General features: G+C 36.5%; 1 protein-coding gene across 1 annotated transcript in view; it reads right to left on the minus strand.

Annotated features, from left to right (window-relative positions):
- Positions 1–1349: 1349 nt before the first annotated feature.
- LOC132557645 (succinyl-CoA:3-ketoacid coenzyme A transferase 1, mitochondrial-like) overlaps positions 1350–17338 on the minus strand; it is a 34063-nt gene continuing 18074 nt past the window's right edge. The window contains exons 6-14 of the mRNA XM_060222165.1: positions 8962–9068; positions 8019–8187; positions 7401–7512; positions 6554–6645; positions 6017–6138; positions 5290–5365; positions 4814–4984; positions 3842–3943; positions 1350–3415 (exon numbers count right to left, since the gene is read on the minus strand). Of these exons, the coding sequence (XP_060078148.1) occupies positions 3368–3415; positions 3842–3943; positions 4814–4984; positions 5290–5365; positions 6017–6138; positions 6554–6645; positions 7401–7512; positions 8019–8187; positions 8962–9068 (999 nt within the window). The 3' untranslated portion in view covers positions 1350–3367. The remainder of the gene's footprint in view (positions 3416–3841; positions 3944–4813; positions 4985–5289; positions 5366–6016; positions 6139–6553; positions 6646–7400; positions 7513–8018; positions 8188–8961; positions 9069–17338) is intronic.

The raw sequence follows: 17338 nt of genomic DNA on the forward strand, positions 1-17338 counted from the left end.
GCTGGTTTTTCTTATTGGTTAAGAGGAATTCAAAACGATTTCATATCGGATATATTTATATTATACAATAGCATTCTTGAAAATAGCGTATATAACAATATAACATCACAATGATAAAATATGTTGTTACATATATCAGGTAAAAGTAGATTTCTTTTACGTCCTGATTTATGATATCAAATTTGAAAATAGGCTTTATTAAACTGACATTTCTTTAAAAGTAAAATAGAATTAAATGGATGGATGAGGCATTATTCTGCAGTCGATACAGTAATACAATACATCAGAGTGTACTTTGATAAAATACAGGTTGCCAACACCAACTTCAGAAAAAGTCCGGTCCATCCTACAGCCAAATCTACACAACCATTACTTGATAGAGATGCATCTAAAGCCTTTTTTGGCCACAAAGAAAACTAAATATTCATCAATAATACAAATTAAAATCAGCAAGGAGTAAGCCAAGATCATTTGTGACCGAGCGAAAGGAAAGAAAATAAGGTAGTATTACAGACCGCCAATCGCCCATCAAGCTTTCGATGTATATTGATAGTGTGTATCGTGGATACACTTAATTTATTACATTTCTGTTGACTATGCGGCCAACCATGGAAACATGAAGTATACATGGCTATAACATATCAGTGATTAATTGTTTATATCAAGCCACAACATGGTCAAGGTGAGCTTTTGGCTTTTTGCTTTTTACTTTTTGAATAGATGTTTTCCATGCTTTGTAGGCATTATGTAATGTTTATACCTAACATATTGTCTTGTATTCCGACATAAAACAACATTTTAAATATTTTTAATAAATGGATTTTGGTAAGTTGTAGGTACAAGGATTTTCACAAAAAGGACTTTTACTAAATGATCAATTTATAAAAGGTAATTATAAACACGTATGGCTCTTGACAATCAAAATAATAATTGCAATTGGGTGGAAAATAAAAGTTTTAAGAATTATAAGGTGTCTTGGCAATCTTGTATAGCTACAGACTGATAAGTGGATTCCTTAACCTTCAAAACAAAAGAGGTCAACATTCTGCGCCATGAGATTGAAATTGGAAACAAAGGATCCAGATTTTGGTCAAGGTAAGACTTTTTTAACATTTCACATTTACTACGACTTACAGGCCAGGGTGTTTGACAACATATAGTTTGGTAATCATTGGATGTGTGAACAGTACTTACAGAAATTATAGTTTGTATTGATTTACACTCACTTGAACATACAAGATGAAACCAGATACAACATCAACCCAGTCCATGACAGGTATATCTGTATTCCTGCTACTGAATTTAAGGACACACAAAAGGGAACGGATTCAAGGAAAAGGACAAACATCGAAAATACGCAAATTTATTTCTTAACCCTTTCACTCTGCTTACACATGAATGGAAACTATTTACAGGTAAAATACCACCTGCCAATATATATACTATTACAAGAGATATTGACAAAAACACATTCATCATGAGTACATTTACTGAAAATTCAGAGAGTTCTGCCATAGTCAACAGCTTAGCAATGAATTATCCTAATCATCTTCAGTAAGATTCCTTTCATCTCATCAGATTTATCCTGAACGTGTTTCACTGCATATTCTCTTGCTTACATGTAGTTTTTTTAAAACCTGCAACACTTCTTATAAGTAACCATGGCAATCAACACATATACACAAAATATATTTCACGCTCGTATATATTGACATTCAAACAATAACATAGTTGCTTAATTGACAAAAATATCAAAACTCCAATTTTCTGGTTCCATAATTTTTTCAATGATGAAAGAATCCATAAAAGCATTAGAATACACAATAGTATAACTTAAAGCAATGTTATTGACACGGCTTTCATTGTCCACAAATACATCGACATGTTGAAGTTGTGTCTTGTTTTTTCAGTAAGAATCATTTTCTCCTGACCATTTCATTTCACCAAACATTGCTCTTACATGTAAAAGATAAACTTTTACCAGTGTCTTAAAGTCATCTGATCTTTTAAAGAAGAGAGCATGGTCTAAATAGAATTTACTGTTGTATATAGTGCTATACAAAACACCAGGACAAGTACTTCAACATCAACAAGACTTGATGTTCACATGAAAACATATCAACTGCATGTGCAAATATTTACAAGAGACTTGAATATAGAAGCACATGTCCTCTACACTTTTCTTCATCAGCTTAGTTTACAAGGCAGGTCAATTGTTGACCACATAATGGACAGCTCATTGCTATTGCTTGTTAACCATGATGGTGCCAAACAATCCTCTACTGAAGATAATATTTTAAGCATTATATGTAAAGAAAATATCAGGGGTCAAACACAAAGTTAATGTTAAATGCTTTGAAAAGTCCATTCCTTCATAAATACATCAGATGAGATTTACATGATTCCCGAAACTTCTCATATAAAACTTGTGATGGAGGCTAATGTTTACTCCTTTCATATTTCTGTTCCCTACAGTTCCACTACCATTAAAACATTTTCAACATCTCTGTTAATCAGTCTCTCCTGTTTTATATAGTAATGTCTGTTTAATAATGAGAAAAATCTTAAATAAGTTGCATATCAAAGGTAAAGATTCTCTGAAAAAAAAATAAACGTATAATTGCCAAATGCTGGTTAAAAAAATAGGAAGAAATAAACAAGCATAAACACAATTTGTTCTTAATTTTAAACATTCAGAATAGACAAGAAAATTGAAAATGAAAATATGTTGAAGAAAAGCAAACTTCTAGTTTCCAGCACTAGTAAGGTATATAAATTTTTTACCTTTATCATTAGCAATACAAGTAAGCATTTTACTTGTGATTTCAATAACACTTTCTAATCACTGATGCTTACAATCAGTTTCCATGATTATGATATTCATACATAACTCCCTCCAAAATGTCTCGTTTACTTTTTCAAGTAAAGTAAAACATCAAAAGTACACAGGTCAACAGTTTTATGTAAGAAAATAAAACATAACACAGATTACGGTATCCTAGAATGTTCCAGCAAAAACAAAACTGGTAGACAAAATTAATATCAGAAATATTTATATTACCGATATATATACATACTATTAGGACAAATTTTTTCAATATGTAGGCAATATTATTTCCAAGATCTGATAATATCTGCCAACTCCAAATGAAAGCTTTCAGAAATGCTAATGCCCGAAAATGTAATTACGAGGACAAAACTGTGCTGAAACAAACCAAAACATCTCACTTTTTGACATCCATGTTCAGTTAGATCATTACACTATCACAAACCTTCTATGTAAAATCTTACAGATCAGCAATTAACAATGACAGTCGGACAAGGTTCATACAATGACACTTTGACATGTAATATCACAATACAGCTTTCAGCATGGTTGCTCTATCTGTCCCATCGTTTTTAAATCTGAAGCAACCTAAAACACACCAAAATAATTTTAAATATGTGATATGATTAAGAATGAATTTCATTTTTCTTTTTATTTCTTTTGTTCATTTTGTAATGATTTTGCATTTTTCACACAGTAAACCAAATAGTTCTAGTTCAAACAAAATTATCTGTTCACATTTCAGTTAGAACATAATCTTTCATTATCAAAAATGCCATTACAATCACTGTGATCTAACTTATATCCTTGTTGGGTAAATATAATGACTTTTCAACAGACTTACATCACTCATGCAAGTCTTGATAAAGAACATTTATCTTTATTTTCAAAATCACATCAAATTAATAAACAAAACAGCCTGAAGGGTTTTGCAGAAAGAAATACAGAGGGTGAAAAATATTGATGTATCTTAAAATTATTAGGGTAATCTATTGTGAGTTGAGGAGAAATTACCTTAAAATCTGCACCAGTAAATTCCACAATATCCTCCAGGAGAACATCCTCAGCTTTCTCTGTTAGGGTCAGTCCTTCATATGGGTCAATCTCAAACACACCCTGGAGCAAATAACAGATTTAGAGTGGCAATATGTAACGCAGGAAGGTAATGTCTGGTCATCAAATCACTCATTTATTTTATTCCTAAACTCTGAATTAGGATATTACCTTACTTAGTCTTGTGGTCTAAAGGGGAGGTAACTCATATCAACCCATATGCATCTCAAGGGGAGATAACCTATCATTTTGTTCTCATTCTAGCACTTCCTCAAACTGACATGATTAAAATCAATGGGAATGTACCCGTATTTAAAATACGAAATTTTGTCAATGTTATATGCAAATACATCAATATTCCATGGAACTTTCTAACTAATGATTAATGAATGACTCATGATAACTGAGATCTTATTTAAAATATAGGTTATTTATGGAAGTCTTTTAGGAATGTTCAGAATAAACAGTAAGTAATCACATTTATCTTTAAACAGTTTATCTTATAAAACTGACAGCAAAATATGTCGAAGAGGGGAATTGTTACCGTAACAGCTTTTAATTTGTTCCTCATATACAATCATGATGAAAATTGTTTTAAAACATGATCATAAAGTAGTTTAATTAAGCATTTTAAGCCACAGGTAGGAAGCTACAAACCAGCCACCTGGGATATTCACCTGAAATTTTGTAGGTCAATGCTCTAACTGACTGGGATATAGCAGCCTCTCCAAGATTACACAGCATTGTGCATATCAATGGTCAAGAGATTTAGCCTTAACATCAAGGACACTATTGAAATGGCAATGATACATAGTGACAGATACTGCTGATACTAAAAAAATCAGTTTTATATAACAAAGAGGATTTAGATGAGAGTGACCAGGTATGAATCATGTCAGCTGAAACCCTGAGAGTGTATGGTTGATGACCCACCATTTCTGTGATGATCGTGTTGACACACCCCTTGCCTGTTAGAGGTAGGGTACAATCGGCGAGAATCTTGTGCTTTCCTCCCTTAGCTGTGTGTTCCATGGTTACGATGACTTTAGTGTCCTTACTGGATACCAAATCCATAGCTCCTCCCATACCTTTCACCATCTTACCCTGAAACGTAGCATACTACCTCTATAACTGGTCATATTGTCAATTCACTAGATATCCCAAAGTCAACTCTTTATCTAAACTAGCCAAAATAACCTGTTGAGTATTTTCAAAAAACCCTATTTTATAACTTATACTACAGAGTTCTGAAATCTTACCTTGCAACAGAAAGAAACATTTATCCTCAATCACTACTAGGTACATAGGATAGTTAGAAATTTATTTTAATCGGTTGTGAAGTAACTTAATTTTCAAATGGAACAACAGATATTGTACACACCCCCTCCCCCTTATTTTGATGAACTTACTGGGATCATCCAGTTGGCCAGATCTCCATATTGTGATACCTGCATAGCTCCTAGAATAGTGATATTGATGTGGCCGCTAAAAAGACACAATAAAGAAATGATCTTCCACCTATTTCAATTTATATATCATTTGTCCATGTAATTATTCCATCAATTGATTTATCCCTGTTTGAATACTGGGGTACAGGATATTTATGGTGGCTTCATGATTAAAAATTACAACACATTGAATACTTCACATACACACTTGTGTAATATGCCAAGTTATGACAATGATATTTCGTCACTGAATGTAAGTTTTGAGATATGTTTTGCACAAGTTGACATCTAAATAGGATGAGTGACAGAAAAAGGCCACACATCTCCAAAGTATTTGTTTGAAGCTATTTATACATTGATTAGGTATGTGATGTGTCATGGTCAGGAATATTTGTTACAGACGGGATTCAAGCAGAGAATGTCATCAGCAGGTTATCAACATTTTCAACAGCTTTGGACCCATCATTCTATAAGATTTATTTAAGTCATGTTTAACAGTCTTTTTTGATATCTTTAAATGGTATTGTAAAATGTAAACTATTCTTAATCAGAATTCACTTTTGATAAAAAAAAAAATTGGGAAAATGTTTCATAAGTAGAAATCTTGAGTCTTAAATCTATCTTTTCTTGGGTTTTTCTTGTTTAATTCCTTGAAAATGTAGACTCCTTTAAATGGAGATAAGTGTACCCTCGAATCATGGCAAAAGACTCATCGCTGGAAAAGTAGGAACTGCCAGGAATACTGGTGACTGTTTCTTTCCCAGCATTAATGAGATCAGGGTCCACCTGTTCTTCTGTTGGAAAAGCACCCTGTTATCAAATAAATAACACAAAGGTAGAAATATTTCCTACAACAAAACCGTTGAAAAAACTGAATACAAATATACATGTGCTATAAGGTTGGCATACTTTATATCTAGGCTATGTAAGAAAAAGCTGTAATTATATCATCACGATACATGGTACATAAGCCTATACTAATGTGAGAATTTGAACTATTGTTTATGTTTGATAATATTAAAAACATAAACATACAGGTTGACTGGTATAACACTGATGCCATATCTAGTATATGTACACAACATATATAAAGGTAAACCATTGTGAGGTTTTAATGCCATTTATAATATAACTATCTACATTATGCAAACAAAAAAACCTGTTATACAATGAAGGATCAATATTAGATAGAGCAGATACTGAAGGTATGATGAAGCTCACTCACCAGTCCAAGGATACCGTTCTCACTCTGCAGGTGTACCGTAATTCCCTGTATATAGTTACTTGCCAACATTGGCATACCAATTCCAAGGTTTGCTAAGACACAATTTAAGGAAAAACAGTGATACAAGGGTCTTAACAAATATACCTGTTTTATACACCCATCAAACATTTAGGTAGGATAAATTATGGAAGGATGTTGTCGGCCAGCTATTAAACGTTCACCTGTCTGGAGATCTTCTCTTTCAGTTTTCAATGTATTGTCTGAAACTTTGTAGGCTTTATTACCAAGGCATGATGTTGAGTTTTTGACAGTTTTGTGGAGAGTAACTGTCCATTATTACAGGTATTATTGCCTTCTGTCCTGAGCTTTCACTTTCTTTTTGGCCACATTCTGGATTTAGGTAGGCTTTAGTTTATGCCATGATATGAAGGTGTGATATACCAAAAGGAATTTGGATTTTGTAATTTTAGAAGAGTTATTTCCCCTTTTCAGCACTAACTGTAGCCTAAGACTTCCTCCCTCAGTTTTCAACCAATCTCTTTGAAACTTGAGTATCATGATGACTGGTGTTTGTTCCTCTGTCGTTTATATGTCATTTATTGTTACATATATTTGAATTGTAATTTATTTCAATACAATATTATATTTCATTTCAACAAATAATGACTTCATATTATTATAAACTGCTTTTCTTTTCCCTTATTTAGCAAACATTGTTATAAGTAACAGACTCAAGGCGTCAATTTTACATTAATCTATAAACAAAAAAAATCATACAAGCTCAAATTTTCTTACACCTTGCTGTATAAGTGTTTCCAATTTTAATCTTTGGACACTGTAAGGATACCATACATGCCATCTTTGAATTCAAGGGCAGCTCTGCGTACAATTCTCTCTCGTATAATATCAGCTGGACTCTTCTCAAAGTTAGCACTCTTAGGTTTGGTGAGGCGCAAACGCTGAAAAATATCAAAGGTAGAGATACACATAATCACATATATTTCACATCAGTAATTAAAATAAAAAATAACAGCAGAAATTGGTAAATACAGAGTATAATAGCATGGCTCAACAACATTCTTCTGTATACATCCTTAGCTTTAAAACATAATCATGGTCTGGTGTCATAAAGCTGCTTTGCTTTCCAAACAAATAGTTTTCTGAAACCTTAACTTTGAATCATGATAAAAAAAAATGTTTTTGAATCTGTAACATATATAACATCGAGTCCTGAGGACTGCCAATAAATCAAAGGACTATTAAACACACTTGCAACAATTGAGAAAGCTACAATGTAGGATTAAAACATCATTTGCTATATTTCCATATTTATTCCATTGTCTGAATATATCTTCTTGTATCCATACTCAATATGCAGTATCCAAGCACTATTAATTCACAACATAAAGATACATTATAGTTTTTCATATTTGTGGCATATTTACACGCAACACCATAAATTTACCTCAATTCTTTTTTCGTAGCTAGGCCCTAAGATGACGCGCTGGACATAGACATGAGGTACATGGACATCCTCCGGAGGGATCTCTCCTACCTCTACAATCTCCTCTACTTCAGCAATCGTCACCTTCCCCGCCTTACACATTGGCGGGTTAAAGTTACGAGCAGTCTTTCTGTACAACATTTACAATAGCAATTACGATAAAACTGCATACAACTACACAGGCAAAGTAAATATAATTTGACATAGAGTGTAGCATCATCAATGGATATGTGTCAGGTAATTGTAAATGTGCATATTTCTATCACTCAAAGATGCAATTGTCCTAGATCCTTAAACATCATTTGCATCATGTATTAGCGAGTGATTTACCTCATCTCCTGTTCAAAATTACACTCCCTCTCGTTTGGAAAATGAAAAAAATTATTTTCACCTGTGGCCAATATTGGATATGCAAATAGCAACAAATTACAAGCCAAATGTCCCTTATGGTTCAATTTGAAATTTAAACACATTCAACTCCTGTTATTTTGAAATCAGAACGTGTTCAGTAATCCATTTTTCATCTCTAAAAACTTGTAGTTATAATCCAATAATGTTAGTCTTGTCCTGACAGTTCATATGATGTTCAGGGTTTTCCATAATTTTGTTAGTAGTAGGCTGTGTAATGGAAGTCGGAGGCTGGCCTGCCGTGTACATGTAGTCGTGTACGGAACATTATTACGGAACTGGATTGGTGTAGGCGGCCAAATGATCAAAGTTACCGGTCAAATTGGCCAGCAACTGGCTCTTATGGAAAACCCTGGATGTTACAAGCTTTTATAACATTTAATATTTGAAAACACTTGATGTAGATCAAGATCATTTTTGTAATAAGTTAATGTAAATAGATATCTATGTAGAGGCCGGATACTGAGATATGACTTAACTAAAGATTAAGACTGACCTAAATGTGAGGTTTCCAGCCTTATCAGCTTTCCACGCCTTGATTAGGGCGAAGTCTCCAGTGATAGATTCCTCCAATATGTGTGGAATTCCAGCAAACTCTCGGACCTAGAAAATGTAGAAAAAAATACAGGAATACATAAATAAGATTTTGTATATAGCTATACTGAATGTCAGAGTGAAGTTGATCTGGAAATATATCTAACTCTATATGCTGTTTCTAATGTGTTGACTATATGTACATAGGATGGAATGAAAAATGTATCATTTACACAGCTAAATAACATTACAGAAAAGAAACAAAGTCTGTCAACACTGTAAGTACCTCTACATCTCAGGTAGTGTTGTTATATTATCTCGTTATAATAACAAGTACATAGTATAGTGAAGGGGAATTAGAAAATTCTGTTAATGCAGGTGCTGCATGATTCCTGTGGGGTGTCTATCATTGTCAAAAAACATCTGTCAAAAACCTCATAAGAACATGGAGTTTTCATATATAGGGGAACATTTGAGATCTTTTTAATTCATCTCTACTTCCAAACAACTAATCTGCAACATTTAACAGATTTTGCTTTAGTATCTGGAATTGAACATCCATCCAGACAAGGAAGGTTATGGGTGCTGTCCCCACGGACGATTTACATGAAGTAGGGAATGTTATGGGTTCTCTCCCCTGACACAGATAATTAAGTCAGGAAATGTTTTGGTTCTGTTCCCTGGCACAGACAAATCCCTGACATACACAAACTAGTGAGGAAGGTTATGGATGCTAACACCTGACATAGACAAACTAGTGAGGAAGGTTATGGATGCTAACCCCTGACATAGACAAACTAGTGAGGAAGGTTATGGATGCTAACCCCTGACAAAGACAAACTAGTGAGGAAGGTTATGGATGTGCTAACCCCTGACATGGACAAACTAGTGAGGAAGGTTATGAATGCTAACCCCTGACAAAGACAAACTAGTGAGGAAGGTTATGGATGCTAACCCCTGACATGGACAAACTAGTGAGGAAGGTTATGAATGCTAACCCCTGACAAAGACAAACTAGTGAGGAAGGTTATGGATGCTAACCCCTGACAAGGACAAACTAGTGAGGAAGGTTATGGATGCTAACCCCTGACAAGGACAAACTAGTGAGGAAGGTTATGGATGCTAACCCCTGACATAGACAAACTAGTGAGGAAGGTTATGGATGCTAACCCCTGACAAAGACAAACTAGTGAGGATAGTTATGGATGCTAACCCCTGACAAAGACAAACTAGTAAGGAAGGTTATGGATTCTAACATCTGACAAAGACAAACTAGTGAGGAAGGTTATGGATGCTAACCCCTGACATAGACAAACTAGTGAGGAAGGTTATGGATGCTAACCCCTGACAAAGACAAACTAGTGAGGATAGTTATGGATGCTAACCCCTGACAAAGACAAACTAGTAAGGAAGGTTATGGATTCTAACATCTGACAAAGACAAACTAGTGAGGAAGGTTATAGGTGCTAACCCCTGACAAAGACAAACTAGTGAGAAAGGTTATGGATGCTAACCCCTGACATAGACAAACTAGTGAGGAAGGTTATGGATGCTAACCCCTGACAAAGACAAACTAGTAAGGAAGGTTATGGATGCTAACACCTGACATAGACAAACTAGTGAGGAAGGTTATGGATGCTAACCCCTGACATAGACAAACTAGTGAGGAAGGTTATGGATGCTAACCCCTGACAAAGACAAACTAGTGAGGAAGGTTATGGATGCTAACCCCTGACATAGACAAACTAGTGAGGAAGGTTATGGATGCTAACACCTGACATAGACAAACTAGTGAGGAAGGTTATGGATGCTAACCCCTGACATAGACAAACTAGTGAGAAAGGTTATGGATGCTAACCCCTGACATAGACAAACTAGTGAGGAAGGTTATGGATACTAACCCCTGACAAAGACAAACTAGTGAGGAAGGTTATGGATGCTAACATCTGACATAGACAAACTAGTGAGGAAGGTTATGGATGCTAACACCTGACATAGACAAACTAGTGAGGAAGGTTATGGATGCTAACCCCTGACATAGACAAACTAGTGAGGAAGGTTATGGATGCTAACCCCTGACAAAGACAAACTAGTGAGGAAGGTTATGGATGCTAACCCCTGACATGGACAAACTAGTGAGGAAGGTTATGAATGCTAACCCCTGACAAAGACAAACTAGTGAGGAAGGTTATGGATGCTAACCCCTGACAAAGACAAACTAGTGAGGAAGGTTATGGATGCTAACCCCTGACAAGGACAAACTAGTGAGGAAGGTTATGGATGCTAACCCCTGACATAGACAAACTAGTGAGGAAGGTTATGGATGCTAACCCCTGACAAGGACAAACTAGTGAGGATAGTTATGGATGCTAACCCCTGACAAAGACAAACTAGTAAGGAAGGTTATGGATTCTAACATCTGACAAAGACAAACTAGTGAGAAGGTTATAGGTGCTAACCCCTGACAAAGACAAACTAGTGAGGAAGGTTATGGATGCTAACCCCTGACATAGACAAACTAGTGAGGAAGGTTATGGATGCTAACCCCTGACAAAGACAAACTAGTGAGAAAGGTTATGGATACTAACCCCTGACATAGACAAACTAGTGAGGAAGGTTATGGATGCTAACACCTGACATAGACAAACTAGTGAGGAAGGTTATGGATGCTAACCCCTGACATAGACAAACTAGTGAGGAAGGTTATGGATGCTAACCCCTGACATAGACAAACTAGTGAGGAAGGTTATAGGTGCTAACCCCTGACATAGGCAAACTAGTGAGGAAGGTTATGGATGCTAACCCCTGACATAGACAAACTAGTGAGGAAGGTTATGGATGCTAACCCCTGACAAGGACAAACTAGTGAGGAAGGTTATGGATGCTAACCACTGACAAGGACAAACTAGTGAGGAAGGTTATGGATGCTAACCCCTGACATAGACAAACTAGTGAGGAAGGTTATGGATGCTAACCCCTGACAAAGACAAACTAGTGAGGATAGTTATGGATGCTAACCCCTGACAAAGACAAACTAGTAAGGAAGGTTATGGATTCTAACATCTGACAAAGACAAACTAGTGAGGAAGGTTATGGATGCTAACACCTGACATAGACAAACTAGTGAGGATAGTTATGGATGCTAACCCCTGACAAAGACAAACTAGTAAGGAAGGTTATGGATTCTAACATCTGACAAAGACAAACTAGTGAGGAAGGTTATAGGTGCTAACCCCTGACAAAGACAAACTAGTGAGAAAGGTTATGGATGCTAACCCCTGACATAGACAAACTAGTGAGGAAGGTTATGGATGCTAACCCCTGACATAGACAAACTAGTAAGGAAGGTTATGGATACTAACCCCTGACAAAGACAAACTAGTGAGGAAGGTTATGGATACTAACCCCTGACATAGACAAACTAGTGAGGAAGGTTATGGATGCTAACCCCTGACATAGACAAACTAGTGAGAAAGGTTATGGATGCTAACCCCTGACAAAGACAAACTAGTGAGGAAGGTTATGAATGCTAACCCCTGACAAAGACAAACTAGTGAGGAAGGTTATGGATGCTAACCCCTGACAAAGACAAACTAGTGAGGAAGGTTATGGATGCTAACCCCTGACAAAGACAAACTAGTGAGGAAGGTTATGAATGCTAACCCCTGACAAAGACAAACTAGTGAGGAAGGTTATGGATGCTAACCCCTGACATAGACAAACTAGTGAGGAAGGTTATGGATGCTAACCCCTGACAAAGACAAACTAGTGAGGAAGGTTATGGATGCTAACCCCTGACATGGACAAACTAGTGAGGAAGGTTATGAATGCTAACCCCTGACAAAGACAAACTAGTGAGGAAGGTTATGGATGCTAACCCCTGACAAAGACAAACTAGTGAGGAAGGTTATGGATGCTAACCCCTGACAAGGACAAACTAGTGAGGAAGGTTATGGATGCTAACCCCTGACATAGACAAACTAGTGAGGAAGGTTATGGATGCTAACCCCTGACAAAGACAAACTAGTGAGGATAGTTATGGATGCTAACCCCTGACAAAGACAAACTAGTAAGGAAGGTTATGGATTCTAACATCTGACAAAGACAAACTAGTGAGAAGGTTATAGGTGCTAACCCCTGACAAAGACAAACTAGTGAGGAAGGTTATGGATGCTAACCCCTGACATAGACAAACTAGTGAGGAAGGTTATGGATGCTAACCCCTGACAAAGACAAACTAGTGAGAAGGTGATGGATGCTAACCCCTGGGTTTTGTTCCCAGACACAAACAAACTAATGAAATGAAAATATTCTTACAAACTATTCCATGAGCAGTTTCAGGAAATGTGGCTTTAATCTATAAATATTTTTATGCTTAAAACAAAGTGGCTGCTGGGCAAATCTTTTCTGATTTCAATTTAATGGAAAAAAAACAGTTAATCAGAACAGAAAATGTTAAATACTTTGTGTTATTTCCTGTACTGATCTCAACTTGTTTTTTAAATTGTGCGGTTTAATTATCAACTGATGTGTATATCACATTTAGATAATCATAAGGAAGGAAACAAAACTTCAAATAAGGAACAAAACTTTAACATGTTCCTAGATTAAATGAAATACAATTCAAGTACAGAGTGGGAACGCCCTTTAAGGAAATACCATTACAAGTGTTGATATTTTTAATGTTTCCTAATTAAAGGAGTTTTCAATGTCTAACATGAAATTGACAATTAACTTCAAAAATTATTTGGCAAATGAAGTCGAAATTCAATTTTTGATGTAAACTTGTAGGTTATCCCCCCAAAACAAATCGGGAAATGAGATATTTGTACATTGGTCAACAAAATATTTCTACAGGAACATAGAAACTGTATGTACCGTCTTTCATAATGATAATACAGACATAAAACAGGAAATGTAATAACATCAACTGAATTCTAAAACATGACATTATTAAAAAAATCTGTTTCATGTTTTTGCAGTTCAAAAAATTGTAGTATTGGAGAAAATTCTGGTGATGAATTAGTTTAGAGAAATATATGGATTGCTTTACCATATGTTGTATATGTAAATTAATCATATACTGTATTGATTGGTGTGTCATCTACAGCCACACGTATAAATCTACAGTAGATTATCATCACACATCAACACCATATGTTACATGATGGAAATAATAACAGCGAGTTTCAATAACTAAATATTTGTACTGTTTGCATGTATAGCCTTATAACCCTATCTGTCCAGCAGAGGCTCGGACACGTATTCCCAACTAAAATTTCATACATACATCATCAGTCTCTATGATATATCTATATTTGTATGTAATATTTTTGGTCATTACACATGTGTAATATAGCTTATTACTTTATGAAATGAAATGGCATCATACATTCACAGATGGCACTGTGACATAACAACGCAGACTATAGATTAGTAATGCCTTCAAGTATGAGACAGAAATGTCTGTTTTCTACCATATCTGCTTAAAAAATCTATAATGAATTAAACAAGGTTTTGACTTTGTTTCCATTTGAAACATGACTGATGAGCCTTGTCACAATTTTTTTATCTCAGCACGCCAAAGTCTCTCACTAAATGAAAACTTGTTGAGACTCATTTCACAAATTCAAATTCTTTTAATTTCAGTCAGATAATAATTCACAACATGCTACATCACAACTACATATGGTTCCAGTTTATCACATACTTTCTCAACAGGAGTTCAATCCTGTGTTCATGGGAACATAGAAAGGCTAGCCCTACATACATGTGTGCGAACTCATCAGAGTATAGACAAGGACATACATTCACATGTTGTCTTGCATCTGATATAAATTACAGCATTACTGTAAAGTTGCACTATTATGTAAATAAGACAAAATACTAAGCTTGCAAGCTAAATGAATAAGCAAAACTTGTTATATTTACTTCATAAATGACATAATGAATGTGACCTTGTGTTTTTCTATCATTGGTATGAAAGTTAACTGGATTTAATTTTTTCTCTTTTTATTCCCCTTGAAATTGTCATGTATTTCTGATTTGTTCACTGCTACTGATTTGTTGGCCAAGATGTCACCATTTTGTCTAACCAGACAGTACCACTCGGTCAGTCATACCCTACTGTTTTGTCTAGTACCACTCAGTCAGTCATATCCTAATGTTTAGTCTAGTACCACTCAGTCAGTCATATCCTACTGTTTTGTCTAACCAGACAGTACCACTCGGTCAGTCATATCCACCATTTTGTCTAACCAGACAGTACCACTCGGTCAGTCATACCCTACTGTTTTGTCTAGTACCACTCAGTCAGTACCACTCAGTCAGTCATATCCTACTGTTTTGTCTAACCAGACAGTACCACTCGGTCAGTCATATCCTCCATTTTGTCTAACCAGACAGTACCACACGGTCAGTCATATCCTCCATTTTGTCTAACCAGACAGTACCACTCGGTCAGTCATACCCTACTGTTTTGTCTAGTACCACTCAGTCAGTCATATCCTAATGTTTTGTCTAGTACCACTCAGTCAGTCATATCCTACTGTTTTGTCTAACCAGACAGTACCACTCGGTCAGTCATATCCTCCATTTTGTCTAACCAGACAGTACCACACGGTAAGTCATATCCTACTGTTTTGTCCAGTACCACTCGGTCAGTCATATCCTACTGTTTTGTCTAACCAGACAGTACCACTCAGTCAGTCATATCCTCCATTTTGTCTAACCAGACAGTACCACACGGTCAGTCATATCCTACTGTTTTGTCTAGTACCACAAGGTCAGTCATATCCTCCATTTTGTCTAACCAGACAGTACCACTCAGTCAGTGATATCCTCCATTTTGTCTAACCAGACAGTACCACACGGTCAGTCATATCCTACTGTTTTGTCTAGTACCACTCGGTCAGTCATATCCTACTGTTTTGTCTAACCAGACAGTACCACACGGTCAGTCATATCCTACTGTTTTGTCTAGTACCACTCAGTCAGTCATATCCTCCATTTTGTCTAACCAGACAGTACCACACGGTCAGTCATATCCTACTGTTTTGTCTAGTACCACACGGTCAGTCATATCCTCCATTTTGTCTAACCAGACAGTACCACTCAGTCAGTGATATCCTCCTGTTTTGTCTAACCAGACAGTACCACTCAGTCAGTCATATCCTACTGTTTTGTCTAACCAGACAGTACCACTCAGTCAGTGATATCCTCCTGTTTTGTCTAACCAGACAGTACCACTCAGTCAGTCTATACTGTCTGCTCAATATAATCTGCTCTGTCTGCTGAGACTGTACTGCTCTGTCTGCTGTCACTGTACTGCTCTGTTTGCTGAGACTGTGCTGCTCTGTCTGCTGAGACTGTACTGCTCTGTCTGCTGTCACTGTACTGCTCTGTCTGCTGAGACTGTGCTGCTCTGTCTGCTGAGACTGTACTGCTCTGTCTGCTGTCACTGTACTGCTCTGTTTGCTGAGACTGTGCTGCTCTGTCTGCTGAGACTGTACTGCTCTGTCTGCTGTAACTGTACTGCTCTGTCTGCTGAGACTGTGCTGCTCTGTCTGCTGAGACTGTACTGCTCTGTCTGCTGTCACTGTACTGCTGTCACTGTACTGCTCTGTCTGCTGATATTGTACTGCTCTGTCTGCTGAGACTGTACTGCTTTGTCTGCTGAGACTGTACTGCTCTGCCTGCTGTCACTGTACTGCTCTGTCTGTGGTCACTGTACTGCTCTGTCTGCTGAGACTGTACTGTTCTGTCTGCTGAGACTGTACTGCTCTGTCTGCTGTCACTGTACTGCTCTGTCTACTGAGACTGTACTGCTCTGTCTGCTGTCACTGTACTGCTCTGTCTGCTGAGACTGTACTGCTCTGTCTGCTGAGACTGTACTGCTCTGTCTGCTGTCACTGTACTGCTCTGTCTGCTGAGACTGTACTGGTCTGATTTGTTGGCTAAGTTGACTATCACTGGTTGGGTGCAGGTCAGTTGAGACCTTACTGTAACATCTACTTAGTTAGTATACTTTTCTGCTTTTTGAGATCCTCTCATTTTTTTTCGTGACTATCCTGCAGTATCTTTCTTGAGATGCTTTGGGGCAAAGTTTGCTAAAGATCTTCATCTGTATGAGGTACCGTAAATATTCGCGTATAGTGTGCACTCGCGTATAGTGCGCAGGTACTTTTTGGAGATCAGATTTAAAAAAAAAAATCTACAGAAAAATTATTTGACTGGTCACTGCGACGAAACATTTGATGTGGTCTGATCCATTGATAATTAGGAAACCACAATGAGCGTGACCCTAACACATGTAATTACCTTAAGTAAACAAATTTACC

This window comes from Ylistrum balloti, unplaced genomic scaffold, assembly GCF_031769215.1.
Source record: "Ylistrum balloti isolate Yb309-2 unplaced genomic scaffold, AGI_CSIRO_Ybal_v1 Utg370706, whole genome shotgun sequence".
NCBI lineage: Eukaryota > Metazoa > Mollusca > Bivalvia > Pectinida > Pectinidae > Ylistrum > Ylistrum balloti.